Source organism: Arachis stenosperma, chromosome 5, assembly GCF_014773155.1.
Source record: "Arachis stenosperma cultivar V10309 chromosome 5, arast.V10309.gnm1.PFL2, whole genome shotgun sequence".
NCBI lineage: Eukaryota > Viridiplantae > Streptophyta > Magnoliopsida > Fabales > Fabaceae > Arachis > Arachis stenosperma.
Genome location: NC_080381.1, coordinates 117,283,075 through 117,298,547, shown reverse-complemented (window position 1 = coordinate 117,298,547; position 15,473 = coordinate 117,283,075). Strand labels below are relative to the sequence as shown.

Genomic DNA, 15,473 nt, shown 5'->3' with positions numbered 1-15,473 from the left:
ACTGAATTTGACTAAATTGTAGAAAATCTGAATTTCTGATTTGGGTGCGCAGGCACCATACGCATGCAACAGGGCAGGTGTTGACACTCGTGCGTACGCATGCCCTGCGAATTTTACAATCTATGCGTATGCACGATGTCCTATTTTTCACACAAGCTTCTGTTTTTAATTGTTTGACTTTCTGGCAAGCTTGTAAACTTTCGTAAACCTTTGTTTTGGTTGAGATTGATATTTTAAATGTTTTACCAATTTTCTAACCTTCAAAACCTCTTTAGTCATTGTTCAAGATTCCTTAGTTAATGATTAGGCTTTGAAATAAGTGAGAGAGTTTTGTGCGAATTAAAAAGGTTATTTATTATTAGTTTAGAGCCGTTGCCTTAGGTTTTGGAGGTTTTGTTAATGAAATTAGTGGGAGTTGATTTGTGGTGTATTTCATTGATGAAGAATTGAGAACTGGTTAAGAGTGAGTTGGCATTATATCTCGTGATTGAAAGTGAGCCGGACAATATATCTCAGGATATTTATATGGTTTATGAACTTAGAGAGAACTTGAGAACTAAGAATGATTATGATGAGTTAAGATAATGAAAATTGACAAGAAATTGTGGAAGATTGAGGTTGATAAATCTGCTGAGTGCGAGCAATGAATCACTGAATGATGAGTCATGATATGTTATTATTGGTAAGTCGCTATATGCCTTAGGCAAGGACAGTGGTGAATCCCACTTGTCGAGGTAGCAGTACCGGCGTAGGAGTTGTGGCAGTCTTCCGCCTACGTTCAGATGTGAGAGCTAAGGTGGTAACCCACTCACATAACCTTCTCTAACACAAGAGTGAGCCGGACACTATATCCCTGGATTAAGAGTGAGTATGGCACTATATCCCTGGGATGCGCATAAAAATGGGTCGGGCACTATATCCTAGGAACGATAGTGAGTAGGGCACTGTATCCTTGGGTGCACAGAATGAGCCGGGCACTATATACCACGACGTGGCAGAAAGGCTACATCCTAAAGGATGTGTTGGGTTGGCAGTTGAACTGACAAGTGATATCATCGCCAATAGGACAATCATTCATCATATGCATCTTCTATATGGTTGTTTGCTTTGCTTAACTTCAGTTATGCCTAAATAAATCACATGCCTACTTGCTCTTTATTTTTCTTGCTGTATATGTATACTGCTTGTACTTTACTTGTTTGCAATATCTATGTTTTCTGCTAGGATTGAGGAGGTTTGGTAGGCGGTGGTGATAGGATCGCATGGAGGATAGGTTGGCGAAGGCTCTGGGATAGTGGTGACTATTAGAGTAGAAATACCTTAAGTTAGATTATCCTGTTTATGGTTTAATTTATATATTTCATTAAACTTGAATATCCTGTATCGATGTGAAGTTCTAGAATTGCCTTTGATTTCTCAGAAACTTATATCTTATCTATTGGCCCATAGTTTAACAAAACGAACCAAAAACGCTAAACGGTTGGATCGAACTCAAGTTGGGTCCAAGGCCCAACATATATAAACTCATTAAGTTACTATTTCAGCAACATTCTTCACAAAGAAAGGGAAGAGTAGCTGAGAATTGAGAAGGGAGAAGAAAACTTAAACACTATTCATCATCACCTTCTTCGACTCATAACTTGAGCTATGGAGTTTCGATTTGTGTGCCGTTTATGGCCATGTGAAACTTTCACCGAATCCTTCGATTCTATCCAAACAAAGTGGTAGGAATATCAAAATTCATGCTCCAGTTTTTTTCCCAATACATTTTTCGCATTTTAGATTTAATTATTGAGTGAATTTTGTGGTTTTGGTTGTTTAGATAGTGATTAACCTTGGGTTATTGTTGATTTTTGTCCCAACCCACAGTAGGTAGGGTAAGAACGTTCTATACCCTTGTGGTTTGTCATATTTGTAAACCATAGAATTAGTTTTTAGTAAATTATATGTAGTAGCTTGGAATTCTTGTTGATTGGAGTTAACTTGGTGGATTTGGAGCATTTGGATTTGAGTTAAAGTGGTGGCTAAGTTTTAGAAACTTGTTTGAAATTATTTTGGTATTTTGAACTTGTGTGAGAATCGATCAAGGTATGAATTCGTTTTTTTAAATAATATATAATATTGTGGGCAACTTAGGCTAATGGACTCTAAGATAAGATTGAATTGTTGATGATTACTGATGTTGTTGACAAATGATAAGGATTATGAATTTTGATAATGATAAATGGAAAAAAATAATTGTGATGGTTTAGAATGGTAAAAATATAATTTAATTGATGTGTGGATTGAATAATTGTTGAGTTTGTTATAGTTATATGGAGTTGACAAATAAGATATAAATAAAACTATTGTATTCTAATCTCCTGAGACACTAAATTAATATATTTTGTGTTTTTTTTAATAAAAGAATATAAAATCAATGAACATAAATATAACTTATTTTTTTATTTTTTCTTTTATTATTATTATTAAATTTTTATAATTATATTTTTTGTTTTAAATTTTATATAAACAAATAAAAATAAATCACAGTTTTTATTATTTATTTTATATTATATTTAGTTTATTACTAAACAAAATATAAAATCACTAAATTTTATATTTTTACTTTTATATCATATTTTAAATATTTTATCAACCTAATAGTTTACAAGATTTAAAAACAATCTTAGCTTACTGGCCTTGGTAGATGCTTGCCACTGCTTGATGACTCTGATAGTCTGATGTCTACATTGGAATGGGGGTCAACTGCTGTTTATCACAATCTCCTGGTAGAGGTTTGACCTTGCACCAATGATTATTTACTATGTGAGGATTGAGGTGTCATTGGTAAATAAAGTTTTATTTATTTATTAGCTTTGAAATTTAGGGTGCTTTTAAAAGTATTTATGATGTATTTTTAAAAATTAATTTGTATTTTTAAAATTAAAATATTTAATATCACTTTATATAAGTAATTAATATCTAGATTTATTTTTACTCTTTATTAATGTTATGTGACATAGCTCACAGGATATTTATATAAAATTCAGTTATTAATGGATTTTCTGTTAGTTAGCTAAGAGTTAGTTAAGTGATTACAGTTAGTTAACTTATATGCTGGTTGTTTGTTATAGGTAGTGACTAGTGAGTCGGCTTTTTAGATGTTTTTCTCCTGCATAAAAAGAAAATAACGAGTGACGAATCTGTTGATCCAAGAATAGAGCAAAAATAAATTCCCTCAGGTTTTCTCTTCATCAAGTACATTCTAAACTCACAATTCATGCATTGAACCTTCAACAAATATATTTGTGTTTTATTAAAATCATTTTAAATGTTATAAGTAATTTTATCAAATATTTTTTAACTTATATTTATTAAAAATACATTTATTTTGACTGATTAAATATAACTATTACAATTTCTAAAAAATTAATTTTAAAAAGGTTCACTTTAATAAATTACTTTTAAAAACTAAATTAGATAAAATATATTTTTGTCTTTAAAATTTGTCAAATTTTTTTAAAATATTTTTATTTTTATTTTGTTTTAATTTAGTTTCTAAAGTTTTCAAAAAATTATGACGAATCCAATAATAATACATGACAACTATGTCTGATTTACTTGTGTTAAAGATTATTCTTATAAAATTATTATTGAATCGGTCTTAAATTTTTAAAACAAATTTAAAATAAAATAAAAGTTAAAAAGTATTTTTAAATTTTTTAACAAATTTAAAAAACTAAAAACATACTTTATCCAACTAAATTTTACCAAACCTGATAATAAAACAAGTTAATGCTGCATCATTATTTGAGCTAAAATTTGTTCTATATTACTGACCAATTAAGACCTTTTTTAATTGCCAATTAAGACGGTAAAAGCCTTAGCGTTGCAAAGTCCTTCGGCTGGTATATAATAATTTGTTGAATAACAAAATGGAAAATCACCAAATTAAAATTAACAAAACTATAATAATTGGTGCATTGTCTGTGTCATAACTTGGGTAGGGCTTTTGAAATGTCCCACACGTGTCGTTAGTTCCTTCCATGATGAAGATGTTGTGAATTGTGATGTGAAAATTAGATCTGAAAAGGTGCCGCTAATAATTCACATGTTTTGTTTTGTGTTTATTTATTTATTTGTCTTCTTGTGTATGTGGGGTGAATGAACTCAAATCAAAAGGATAAGGTTGTTTGAAAGTGAAAAGAGGAAGTGACTATATTGATTTCTTAGGATGATATTATTATACTAGCAAGGATAAGTATTTTAGACTTATTTCAACGAATAATGTCTTATATTTTTAATAAATTTTAGAATAAAAATATATTTTTACCCTTAAAATATGATAAAAATGTTAAAACAATCCATAAATTTTATTTTATTTTAATTTTATAGTAAAAATTTTTAATTTGTGTCAAATATACTCCTAACAAATAATTTTTAAAAAAATTTAAGATCAACTCAATAATAATTTTATAAAAACAATCTTTAATATAAATAAATCAAATATAACTGTTATGCATTATTATTTAATTAATCTTAAACTTTTAAAAATTGTAGTTATTATTAAGATTATATTTGATATAAATCAAACATTTTAAAATAAAATTAAAACAAAATAAAATTTAAAGATATTTTTTAAATATCTTAAATTTATTAATACAATAATCACTAAATATGTTTTGATAATTAAATTTATTAAATTTTTAGAAAATTTGAATATAAAAGAGTGAAAAAGTAATAAAGTCAATTCTTTTCGACTAATAATGTAGTCAATAATTAATCATTAAAAAACATTCAAAATTCAATTAAAAAATATTTAAAAATAAAATAAAATAAAAATTTGATAAAAACAATTTTCTTAAGAACAAAAGTTAATTATTTGTAATTTATTCTTTATTTTTACGATATTTCTATTCTCCACTAAAAATGCATAAATTTGGTCTCACCCTAAATTTTTTAACCATTTTTAGAGATACAAACAGAAAAATCTGTTATAAGTCTGCAGAACGAGTGGTAAAATTTTTTGCTAAAACGATTATATTTTGTAAAAATTATTTTCCATAGCCTTTATTATTTAGAGTCTTGTTTTTTTTAATAGAAAAACATATACTATTTTTGAATTTGTATTAATTAACTATACTGTTTTAATAACTATGTGGATCATGGTTTTGAAAACTGGACCGAACCGGTCGGTTTAACCGGAAAAACCAGGAATCGGTTACCTAACCGGTTCGGGTAATGTGAAAAATCGCCTGGCAAAAAATCGGTGGAAAAATTGGTCGAACCGGCGGTTAACTGACGAACCGAAAGAACCGTCCGATTTTTTGACGGTTTAGTGGTTTGCAACTTCACTAGCCAAACGACGTCGTTTTGGCTTTTTTTTTTTAAAAAAGAAAGGCATACGCGAAAGTCCCAAAGCACTAACCCTAATCTGAGTAACCCCCCATTCTCCCCTTTCTTCCCCTCCCCAAGTGCATTCGGCGCCAGCCTCCATTCACCCACGAAGGCCACGAGTGCCACCCACAGCCACTCACAGCAGCCGCGACCACCACCGGCCGAGCCCGCCTCCTCGTCGCCGAAATTCACCTAGCTCGCCTCCTCATTCGCCACCCACAACCATCCACAACAGCCGTGACCACCACCGGCCGAGCCTGCCTCCTCGTCGCCGAACATCACCTAGTCCGCCTCCTCATTTGCCACCCACAACCATCCACAGCAGCCGCGAGCATCACCGGCCGAGCCCGCCTCCTCATTCGCCGGTAAGACTCTGTTCCTGTCTCCTCTATGCTGCCTTCTTGATTTTGGATTTTGATTTTCTGAGGTTCTGTGAGCTCGCCTGTTCTATGCTGCCTTCTTGATTTTGAATTCTGATTTTCTGATGTTTTTTATTTTGAGTATGTTTTGCTGCTTCTGTTTTACTGCTTCTGTTAGCTGTTTGCTGCTTCTGAATATGTTCTGATCTTGATTTATGAGCCTCAACCCTTTTAGGACTTGAATGAGTTCACTGAAAAGTTTTGGTCTATCATCACAGCAAACTGAAATTACAATATTGTGCTTTAGTATCTTCACTTTAGCATAGCTTTCATCTTGATCAGGGTCACACTCTATTATTGTTACTTCATCAGTTTCACTTGGAACTGTGATGCTTTTGCTCACATCCATCGCTTTTCTCTTTAGATCCTTTACATGATCTACTACACTCCCTAGTAATGCAGCCTTGACCATCTGCATCCGCAACAAAACTTAATTAATTTGATTATGCTTTTGTAGTATTCATTCCGGCATAATTCAAAGTTGAACTTATATTACTCTTACACTTCTAGTTGAATTGATTTTGAAAGCATAATCAATTATGGAATTTATGCCGTCTAGAAAACAAAAACATGTATAGCTTCTCTAGTTCTCTATCTATCAAGGTTGATGAAGTAGAATTCAAATGCTTTAAATTCTATCATGGAACCTATTAAAGCTATTAATAGCATAAACTAATGATACCTTGCATATCATGTCATTTTCCTAAGGTAGGTAATTTCTATTTTCTTGCTAGAATTCAAGGGGTGAAAAAAAAATCTAAACTCTGAAGAGCATAAATGATAGAAGTAAAAGTAAACAATATGCTTTGCCAAAAAGGAGAGAAGTAACTAACTATGTCTATGAAAATATTGGAATATGAATTTTGAAAAACAATATTACCTTATCAGACTTAGGAATCAGTTTTCTAAGAGTTGCAAGCTGTGCATTGATCCTGTCCCTTCTTCTTTTCTCTGCTTGGCTATGGCTCTTAGAAATACTTGCAGCTCTATCTTCTGGAAACCCTTCAAAGGCTAAAGGCCATGGATATTGGAATTGAAGAGAGGCAAAGGCTGAGTCATAGGCATGAGGCACTATCTGTGTTGGTACTGAAAAGGAAGAATTATTGTTACTGTTTGGTGCAGAGTAATGGATAATTTATTATGTGAAATATTAAATTTTATTAAGTTAGAAATTATTGAATTTATATACTTAAAATTATTTTAAGTTTTTTAATAATTTTATTTAATATTTAATTAAACCGATTGAACTCTAATTAAATCCCGATCGAACCAGTAAACCATTGAACTAGTGACCTCATCGGTTTATTGACCGATCCGGTTCTTGCCACCTTAATGTGGATATATATTTATTTAGATATAATTCTATCTAATAAATGATTTTGATTGATTTTGGTGAATGATTTAAACAAAAAAAAATATTAACTTTTTTTTTAAAACTGTAATCGAATTATCATCATAAAAATTTATATATCAAATAGTTAATATTAAAAATATCTCGCATAATATATTTTTATAATAAAATTACCATCATTTAAATAAGATATTTTATTAGGAGTGACGTTACAACTATGACCACCGATTACATATTAAGAACTTTGGTTTGCCTTCATTCCAAGACAGATATCACCTTGGAACAAAAGATAATCAATATAAAAATTCAGTTTCATAGTTGCTTAGTCACTAAGAAAATTTGAAATTAGTCAATAAATTATAATTTAAATGACAGAATTTTTTAATTTTAATATGGACCGATTGATGGAGTATAGTAGCAATATGGGGATTAATAGTGTTTTACGGATTTGTGACGGTTGGGTAGAAAAAATTGGTGGCACCGAGTGGTAGGAAGGAAATCGGAGGCACCGATTTCAGGACGCAGTTGGTGCACAAATCGGTGGATCCGATTGGTACACCCTATCCACACGTCACGCATGCAATTGCCTCCCTTGGTTAGTCCGTGACTCCCTCAAGACCAATGTTTTTCCCCTCCCAGCACTTTCCCTTTTATTCTCGTCTCGCTTTCTTCAACACACACTCAACTCCACCACTTTCTTCCTTCATCATTATTGTTGGACCACAACAAACCTTCAACAAAATTCAAAGAAAATGCCAAGAAGACCAAAAATTAAAGAAGTAAATCAACCAAAGTTTCATATTGTTAATTATCTTGGACATCCAAATTATGTAAGTTTTTATTTTTTAATAATCTGATTTAATAATAATAGTGATAATATTAAACTTGATTAGCTATATATATATATATATAATATATATATATATATATTATAATATATATATATATATATATATATATATATATATATATATTGTAATGGCACTAAGTAGAGATTAATTATGTATGTGTGTATGATCTTATTATTAGGTGGTTAGAAATAGAAATTAAAATAGGAATTAATCATATATGTATGTATATATGATATGGTATGGTAAGCTCTACGGGATAATTGGGTTTTTTTTATAGTTAATGAATGAAGAAAGAAGAAGAAAAATGAGATGAGATCTGTACATATTAGATTAGAATAGATTAATATTGTTGTTATTATTATTAGCAGTAGTAATTGAGTTTAATAAATTATTATGATTAATAATAATAATTTAATAAATTATTTTATTTATAATCATTAATAATTGAATTTTAATTCAGTAAAATTTAGACAATAAATTAATAATAACTAAACTTAGATTAGGAAATTATGCTGTGTTATGAATAATAATAATAATAATAATAATAATAATAATAATAATAATAATATAATAATAATAATAATAATAATGAAATTAGTATGCTGTTTTATGAATAATAATAACAATAATAAAATTGGTATGCTGTTTTACGAATAAATAGTTTATCAGTCGTGAGATTATTCTGGTTAGTTAGTTAATGTTAAATAATTTTTGTTATAAGATAATGAATATGATTGAAGGATTTTTGTATAACAGATTTACTGTGTATGTTTGAAATGTAATTATGTTAGAATTAGTTATAATGGACATGTAAGGATAATTGTGTTTTTGAGAATATAGTTATATTATACTGGTACTTATAGTGGAAATGTGATATTGTAGGGTTCACAGATGTTGATGTGTGATCATTTAAAACCGCCGGATCCATACAACCAAATTGTTGAGTCACACTTACGCGAGACTGGATTTTATTATGTTTCCCAAATTGGAGTTATCCAATGTCAGTCAGTAATGATTAATGCTCTGATTGAGAGATGGCGGCCTGAGACTCACACGTTTCATTTTCCGGTTGGTGAGTGTGCCGTGACCTTGGAGGATGTGGCGATAATTCTCGGTCTGCCGACAAACGGTCTTTCGGTTACAGGACCGACCATGAGTAGTTTTGAGGCATTGGAAGTCGAGTGCTTGCACCAATTTGGAGTTGCACCGAGGAAGACGGACAATAGAGGGAGCTTTATAAAATTAACATGGTTTAGGGGTTTGAAAGATAGTATAGTGTTGAATGATGTTGTGCAAGTCACCAGGAGATTGCGTGCACCCTTTAAGACGGAGTTGATGCACTCCACAAGATTGGTGGTCATATGACCCCATCGGTATCTACCATCAAATGCCAAAGCATACTGCTCACGTGGGATCCGATCAAGCCAGTTAGTGTAAGCCTCACCCCTTCTTTTAATCGTTCATAGCGCATCTGGTACTCCCTAATCGTCCTCGAGTATCCTATGAAAAACATTCAGTTAACAATAAACACCATTCTATTTGATCATACTTACAATAAATTCAAAGTTCATTGTATTTAAACTTACCAATGTTGACGATAAGCTTCTGCAAGTAAGGTGCCTTGAACTTCCTCAAGAAGTTGGACTCAATATGTCGGATACAAAACACATGGAACGCTCTAGGAGGAGACCAAACCCCATTACTTCTCTCAATAGCTGACCTAATAGAATCGTGACGATCAGAGATAAGTCCCACACTATCACGTGTCACCACATGTTGACGCAAGTTACTCAGGAAAAAGTACCATACATCAAAAGTCTCTCCCTCCACTATGGCGAATGCAATAGGCACGATGTTGTTATTACCATTTTGTGAGACTAAAACCAATAAACAACCCTTGTATTTTCTATACAAATGAGTCATGTCTACCTGTACCACTGGCTTGTAGTGTCTGAAGGCCCTTATACAAGGGTAATAACTCCAGAAGACTCTATGCAGTATACGTATATCAGGAACCAAATCATCCCCCTGGTAAGTAAGTATTGTTTCAAAGTGAACCACTGCTGATAGCTCCTTGTGACACATGGCCTCAAACCATATGGGCAAAGCTTCATATGACGCTTTGCAACCTCCGAAAATTGATTCCACCGCCTGCTGCTTCGCTAACCAAGCCTTGCAATAACTGATGGTGTAGTTAAGCTTTGACTAGACTTCAGCAATGACTGATTTTACCTTTATAGACGGGTCAGCCTCTACCAACGGCTTAATTGCTTCTGCAACTGTCTTCGAATCCAGCTTCGAATGGTCTTGAGAAATAGTAGACCTGGTACAAGTGTGACTTCCATTGTACCTCCTTATCTCCCAACAGTACTTCTTCTGCATTTTGGTAACCCTGATCAACCAGTCACAACCATTACCATATTCTGCACATTTGGCATAGAATGTCGTTGATTCCGACTCATATACCCGATAGTCTACACCTCTGCGGATGGTATAATCTTTCATTGCCTTGATTACTGCCTCCTTTGAACTAAATTCCATCCCCACTGTGAACTCACCATCCGCCACAACAGGAAGCACTGCATACATCAAAAATAATAAATCATTTATTGTGTACTTAGTAATAAATCATTTATTACAACTCGATTAATAAACACACTTTACCATGTAAGATCATAATAGTCTTTTTTGTCGCTATTCTATCTACGTAAAGAACAACTAAATATCATTCGTAATAAAGAACTATTAATTAATAAAAAAATCAAATGCTATGGTCACAAATGACTATCCACATATCACATATATTACTTATCTGACTTATTGATCTGCTACTTAAGAGTTTCATATAACTATCTAGCTTTACGTACCTGGATTCATATATTGCAGAAACTCCTGTGCGTGCATAGCCTCCAAATCCAACAACCGCATGAAAGAAGGCTCCTGAAACGGATGCGAGTTTGCTAGTGCATTTGTAACTTCCGCCACATCTGCGTTCATAGCGCCGCCAGCTTCATCTTCGTCTTCACTTGAACCAACGATCTTATAGTTACTTTCAAATTCACCCTCGCTGTCACTATTATAATCTTCCAATTCAATGTTACGGTCCGCTTCAGATTGCTCAAACTCAACATACAACTTGATGCACGACATTCGGTGGCAATTTTCCATATACATTGAAAACATTTCATGCATACTCGCTTTATCCGTCACGTACTTGGTCTGAAATTGAACGAACCCACCAAACATAGATAAAGAATACCTGTACAAAATATACGATACTTTCCTAGATCTTTGAGAATCTATCTTCTCACAAATCACACCTTTCAATTCCTCAAATGACAATGTGAACGGAATAACATCTAATGAATTTTCACACACAAATTGAACTCTTTCTTATGTTTGCAACAAAATCTGCCCATAACAATAAATCTTCAACACAACTCTATCATCCATATCAGTATACGTACTTGCTTATTCTCATACTCACTGAAATTTATTCTACAAGAATGAAGGAGAAAAATGAGAGAAGAGGAAGAACATCAGCTGAGTTGCTGAGACCGGTGATGAAGAAATGAGGCTTCTCTGATTTTTTTTCATTTTATGTATGCAGCAACAGGCAAATCGGACGGACTGACCGCCTGCCACACAAATCGCTCGGTCCGATTGGTGCACTCCCGGATTAAAAATTTTTTTTGGCCATCCGAAATTTGTGGGGTCCGATTTGATTTAAACTGAATCTCTCTCTCACACAAATCGGTGGGACCGATTTGTGTTCCTTCCTCTCTGCTTGAAATCGGACCCACCGATTTCTTCCCCCCAAATTTTTAAAAGCAATGCCGTCATAATAGTGTAATACTCCCTTAATGATCATAACGCAACATAACTCACACTACTAAATCATATAAAAAAAATCAGCCTAAATGACATAGTCTCTCATATTCTATAAGAGATCGCAAATTCAAATCTCTTTATCTATGATAAAAAAAATTAAAATTATAAAATTCAGTCGTTATGAAATAATTTCAAACACGCCGCATTCTCTTAGCTCATTCCATGTTTATGCTTTGCACCGAAAAAAAAAGCTAGATGCTACCGAATCATAAGATAAATTAATTAAGAAAAAGTATAGGTAGACAATAAAAATACTAAATAATGTGAATAATGGATATATCGGATGTTTAATACTAAGTGTGCGAATGATTATCCTAATATTAAGATTTATGTGGATAATTTAAAGGTATAGTGTGTTTTTACTTTATTGAGCTAATTCTAAAGTCTATTATTCACATTGTTAAAAAAATCATTATCTACCAACCAACTTGGGTTGATCGAATGGTGAACTCACTTGTTCGCTTAAACAAGTGTTGGGGGTTCAAATCTTACTTTGTACATGCAGCAACTCATTGACCAGACTCTTAAATGGAGCTCAGATTAAATAAATTATTAGTTGACCAATATTAAAATGATTTTATAGATAAATTGATAGATTCGGATCCTTTTCTTTAAATATTGGCTCAATGTTAGTGTTTTTTCTAAAAATGACTTATTTGCGGTTTAATTCAGATTTATAGAAAAAAAAGAGATCGAAATCGTCGGGTGCAGTGAATAAATCCAAATAGTAGAGGCGAATTAGTAGTTTGCACAAAAAAAAAAGTGAAGGCAGCGTTAAAATAGAAGCAGAATTTGATGGGCATTTTCGTCTTCCAAAAACAAAGCACTGGGAGAACTTTAACCTCCTAAAGGAACGAATTATTGGGAAGATGCCAAATTTCTAACATGCAGCTGCATTGGAGGGAGACATTCATAGAACGTTATTTTTTTATTTTCTTTTTGTATACTCAGTGAAACCAAAACTAAAGTCTAAAGAAAAAAAAAGTCATTTTCTAACTTACATCTTTACTCATCAAATTTTAACATAGAAAAGGAGAAAATTTACGTCTTTTTTTATGGTGAGTGCGATTAACAAAATTAAAAAAATAAAAATAAAAATGATAATTTGTGATCTCACTAAATTTAAAAAATATATTATTTATTTTTTAGATTATTTTATACATATAAATTAATTTATTTAATATTAATTTTAATTATTATTAGTGTTAATTAGTATTAGTTAGTTTTGTTTAGAGATTGTTATTGTATTAAAATATGTTAATGTAGTTTAAAAATTTAATTTAGTTAAAATATTAGTAATTAATGTTGTAATTTTTTTAATATATTTAGGAATAAATACTTTAATAAAAAAACTAAAAAGTGTTTGTAATTAGTTAAAATGTTAGAATATGTACAGTAAAAAATTTTTAATATATTTAGAGTTAATGTAAAATTGATGTGATCAATTAAAATTTTATATTTTGTGCTATAATTTTTTTGTAATATATTTAGGTATAATAAAAATAATATGTGATTAATAAGAGTAAAATATTGAAAGTTATAATTAATATTTTTTAAAAATATTTTTACTAACGTTAATAATATGTTTATAATTGTAATATTGAAATACTAAAAGTTTTTTTTAGCAGTTTTTTAACAAATTTAATTAGGGTAGTATTAGGTAACTAATAACTTTTTTGAACAATATGAATAACTACCAATTAAATCAAAATACACTACACCTTTAAATTATTTACCTAAATCTTAATATTAGAATAATTATCCGCACATCTAATAAAATAAACATTCGATATATTTATTGTTCACATTGTTTAATATTTTCATTATTTACTCATACTTTTTTATCTAATTATATGTAGAAATAATGATTTTTACATTCAAATATTGATGCATTTGTTGTTATGGATCTAGTTGTGGTTGTACTTATGCCTGTGGCTGATGGCAGTAGTTAGTCCCCACAAATATTGCCTTGAATTAGTAGTAAGGGATGAGAAAATTAACTTCTATACTAATTCTTATAAAACTCGGATGCATCATAAGTAATGATTGGATTAAGAATTTTAAGTTTGTGATCATATCTGTTTTGCTATATTAATATTCACTTGTCATGCGCTATTGTCTAGTTTAAATTTTTAGGACTTGTTAAGATATTGTTATGTATATTATTGAAATTTTTTATAATTCTCAAAATATTTTGTTATATACCGAACTGTCTCATTATTTTATTAATAAGATACCATCTTACACGTTCAAATGAGATAAGAAGTAGTCACAAAAAAAATGAGATAAGAAGAATTATTGTATTTCATATTCTTCTATTATTACGAATATTGGCCAGAACTAAGTGAGGAAGAAGTTTGTTATTCTGATTGTATAAATTCTAGACAAACTACATCAACACAGCAAAAAACACATTTCAGGTCAACTTATGAGTACAACATATGTTAAGTATTTTAAGTAAAGATTAAATGATAATTAATATATAAATTCTCACCTTGACAACATCTTCTATTGTGTTCAGTATCTCCATAAACTATCTTGTTGTTTAATTTCTATAATCATTTGACGGAGTTATTCAATTAACCTACCCGGCCCGTTGACACAAATTTTATTAATCAAGTAATTAAGTTAAGTTATTATGTGAAATAAAAAAAATGAAATAAAAAGTATAAAATTAAAACACATATGCATCACATTATACGATTAACAATACTTGCAAGCTAGTGGAAATTATGGAGATCGAAAAATTGAAGTTAATAAAAACATTCGTTTTCAAGCTCATACTTGGAGGAGAAGTAGTGTATCATCTATGTCTTTACAATCAAAATGTGTTGTCCAACACAATAATCGATACAGATGGAAAAACATGCTAAACATCAACTAAATTTTTTTATCAGTTAAAGTCATGGAGTAATGATAGAAATTTTTAATAGACTCTGGTGTTAAATTTATCTAAGAATAAAGTTGTATACAATATCATAATGTGAACTTTGATATACTTCTGTATGACATCAATATCAATCAAATCTAAACTATTTTTATAACTCCTAAGCCACGTCAATTTAATAAAAAATTTTCGACAATCTCTTAATATGAATACACTCTTAAATTGATTTGTGCACTCATTCGCTAAAAGACTATAACTATTTATCGTTAATCCTACAATTAGTATGATATCATTTTAGAGACTAAAAATTATTGATACATCTTTTAAAGTTATGATGCATTTATCAGTTAAAAGATTGAAAATATGTATATCAAAATGTTATCTTTTAAGCAAAACTATTAACATTGTCAAATATCTTTATATTATTTTAATACGAAATATATATCTAAACCGAATTTCATTTAAAAATTTAAAATCAATTGAATCACAGACTTTCAATACATTTAGATGTGTAAGTTTTAATAATTTTGAATTCTAATAAACAAATAAAAAGGTTACCATAAAAAATAAATTTAAAATATATTATAAAATATGAATGTGTATGTAAGCAGTAAAACAAAGCAAGATGCAATTGAGTGAAAACTAGAAAGTCAGTTACAAATAGAAGACTCTATAAGTAGTTAGTTACTCTGTTA

At 30.6% G+C, this 15,473-nt stretch overlaps 1 protein-coding gene across 1 annotated transcript; it reads right to left on the bottom strand.

The window, feature by feature from the left end:
* Positions 1-5,826: 5,826 nt before the first annotated feature.
* On the bottom strand, positions 5,827-6,927 carry LOC130981197 (transcription factor bHLH51-like; the record flags this gene model as incomplete). The annotated part of the gene is made up of 2 exons (XM_057904810.1): positions 5,827-6,210; positions 6,679-6,927. Coding segments are annotated over 2 exons (633 nt in total), but the record flags the coding sequence as incomplete, so codon positions are not given.
* Positions 6,928-15,473: the final 8,546 nt, after the last annotated feature.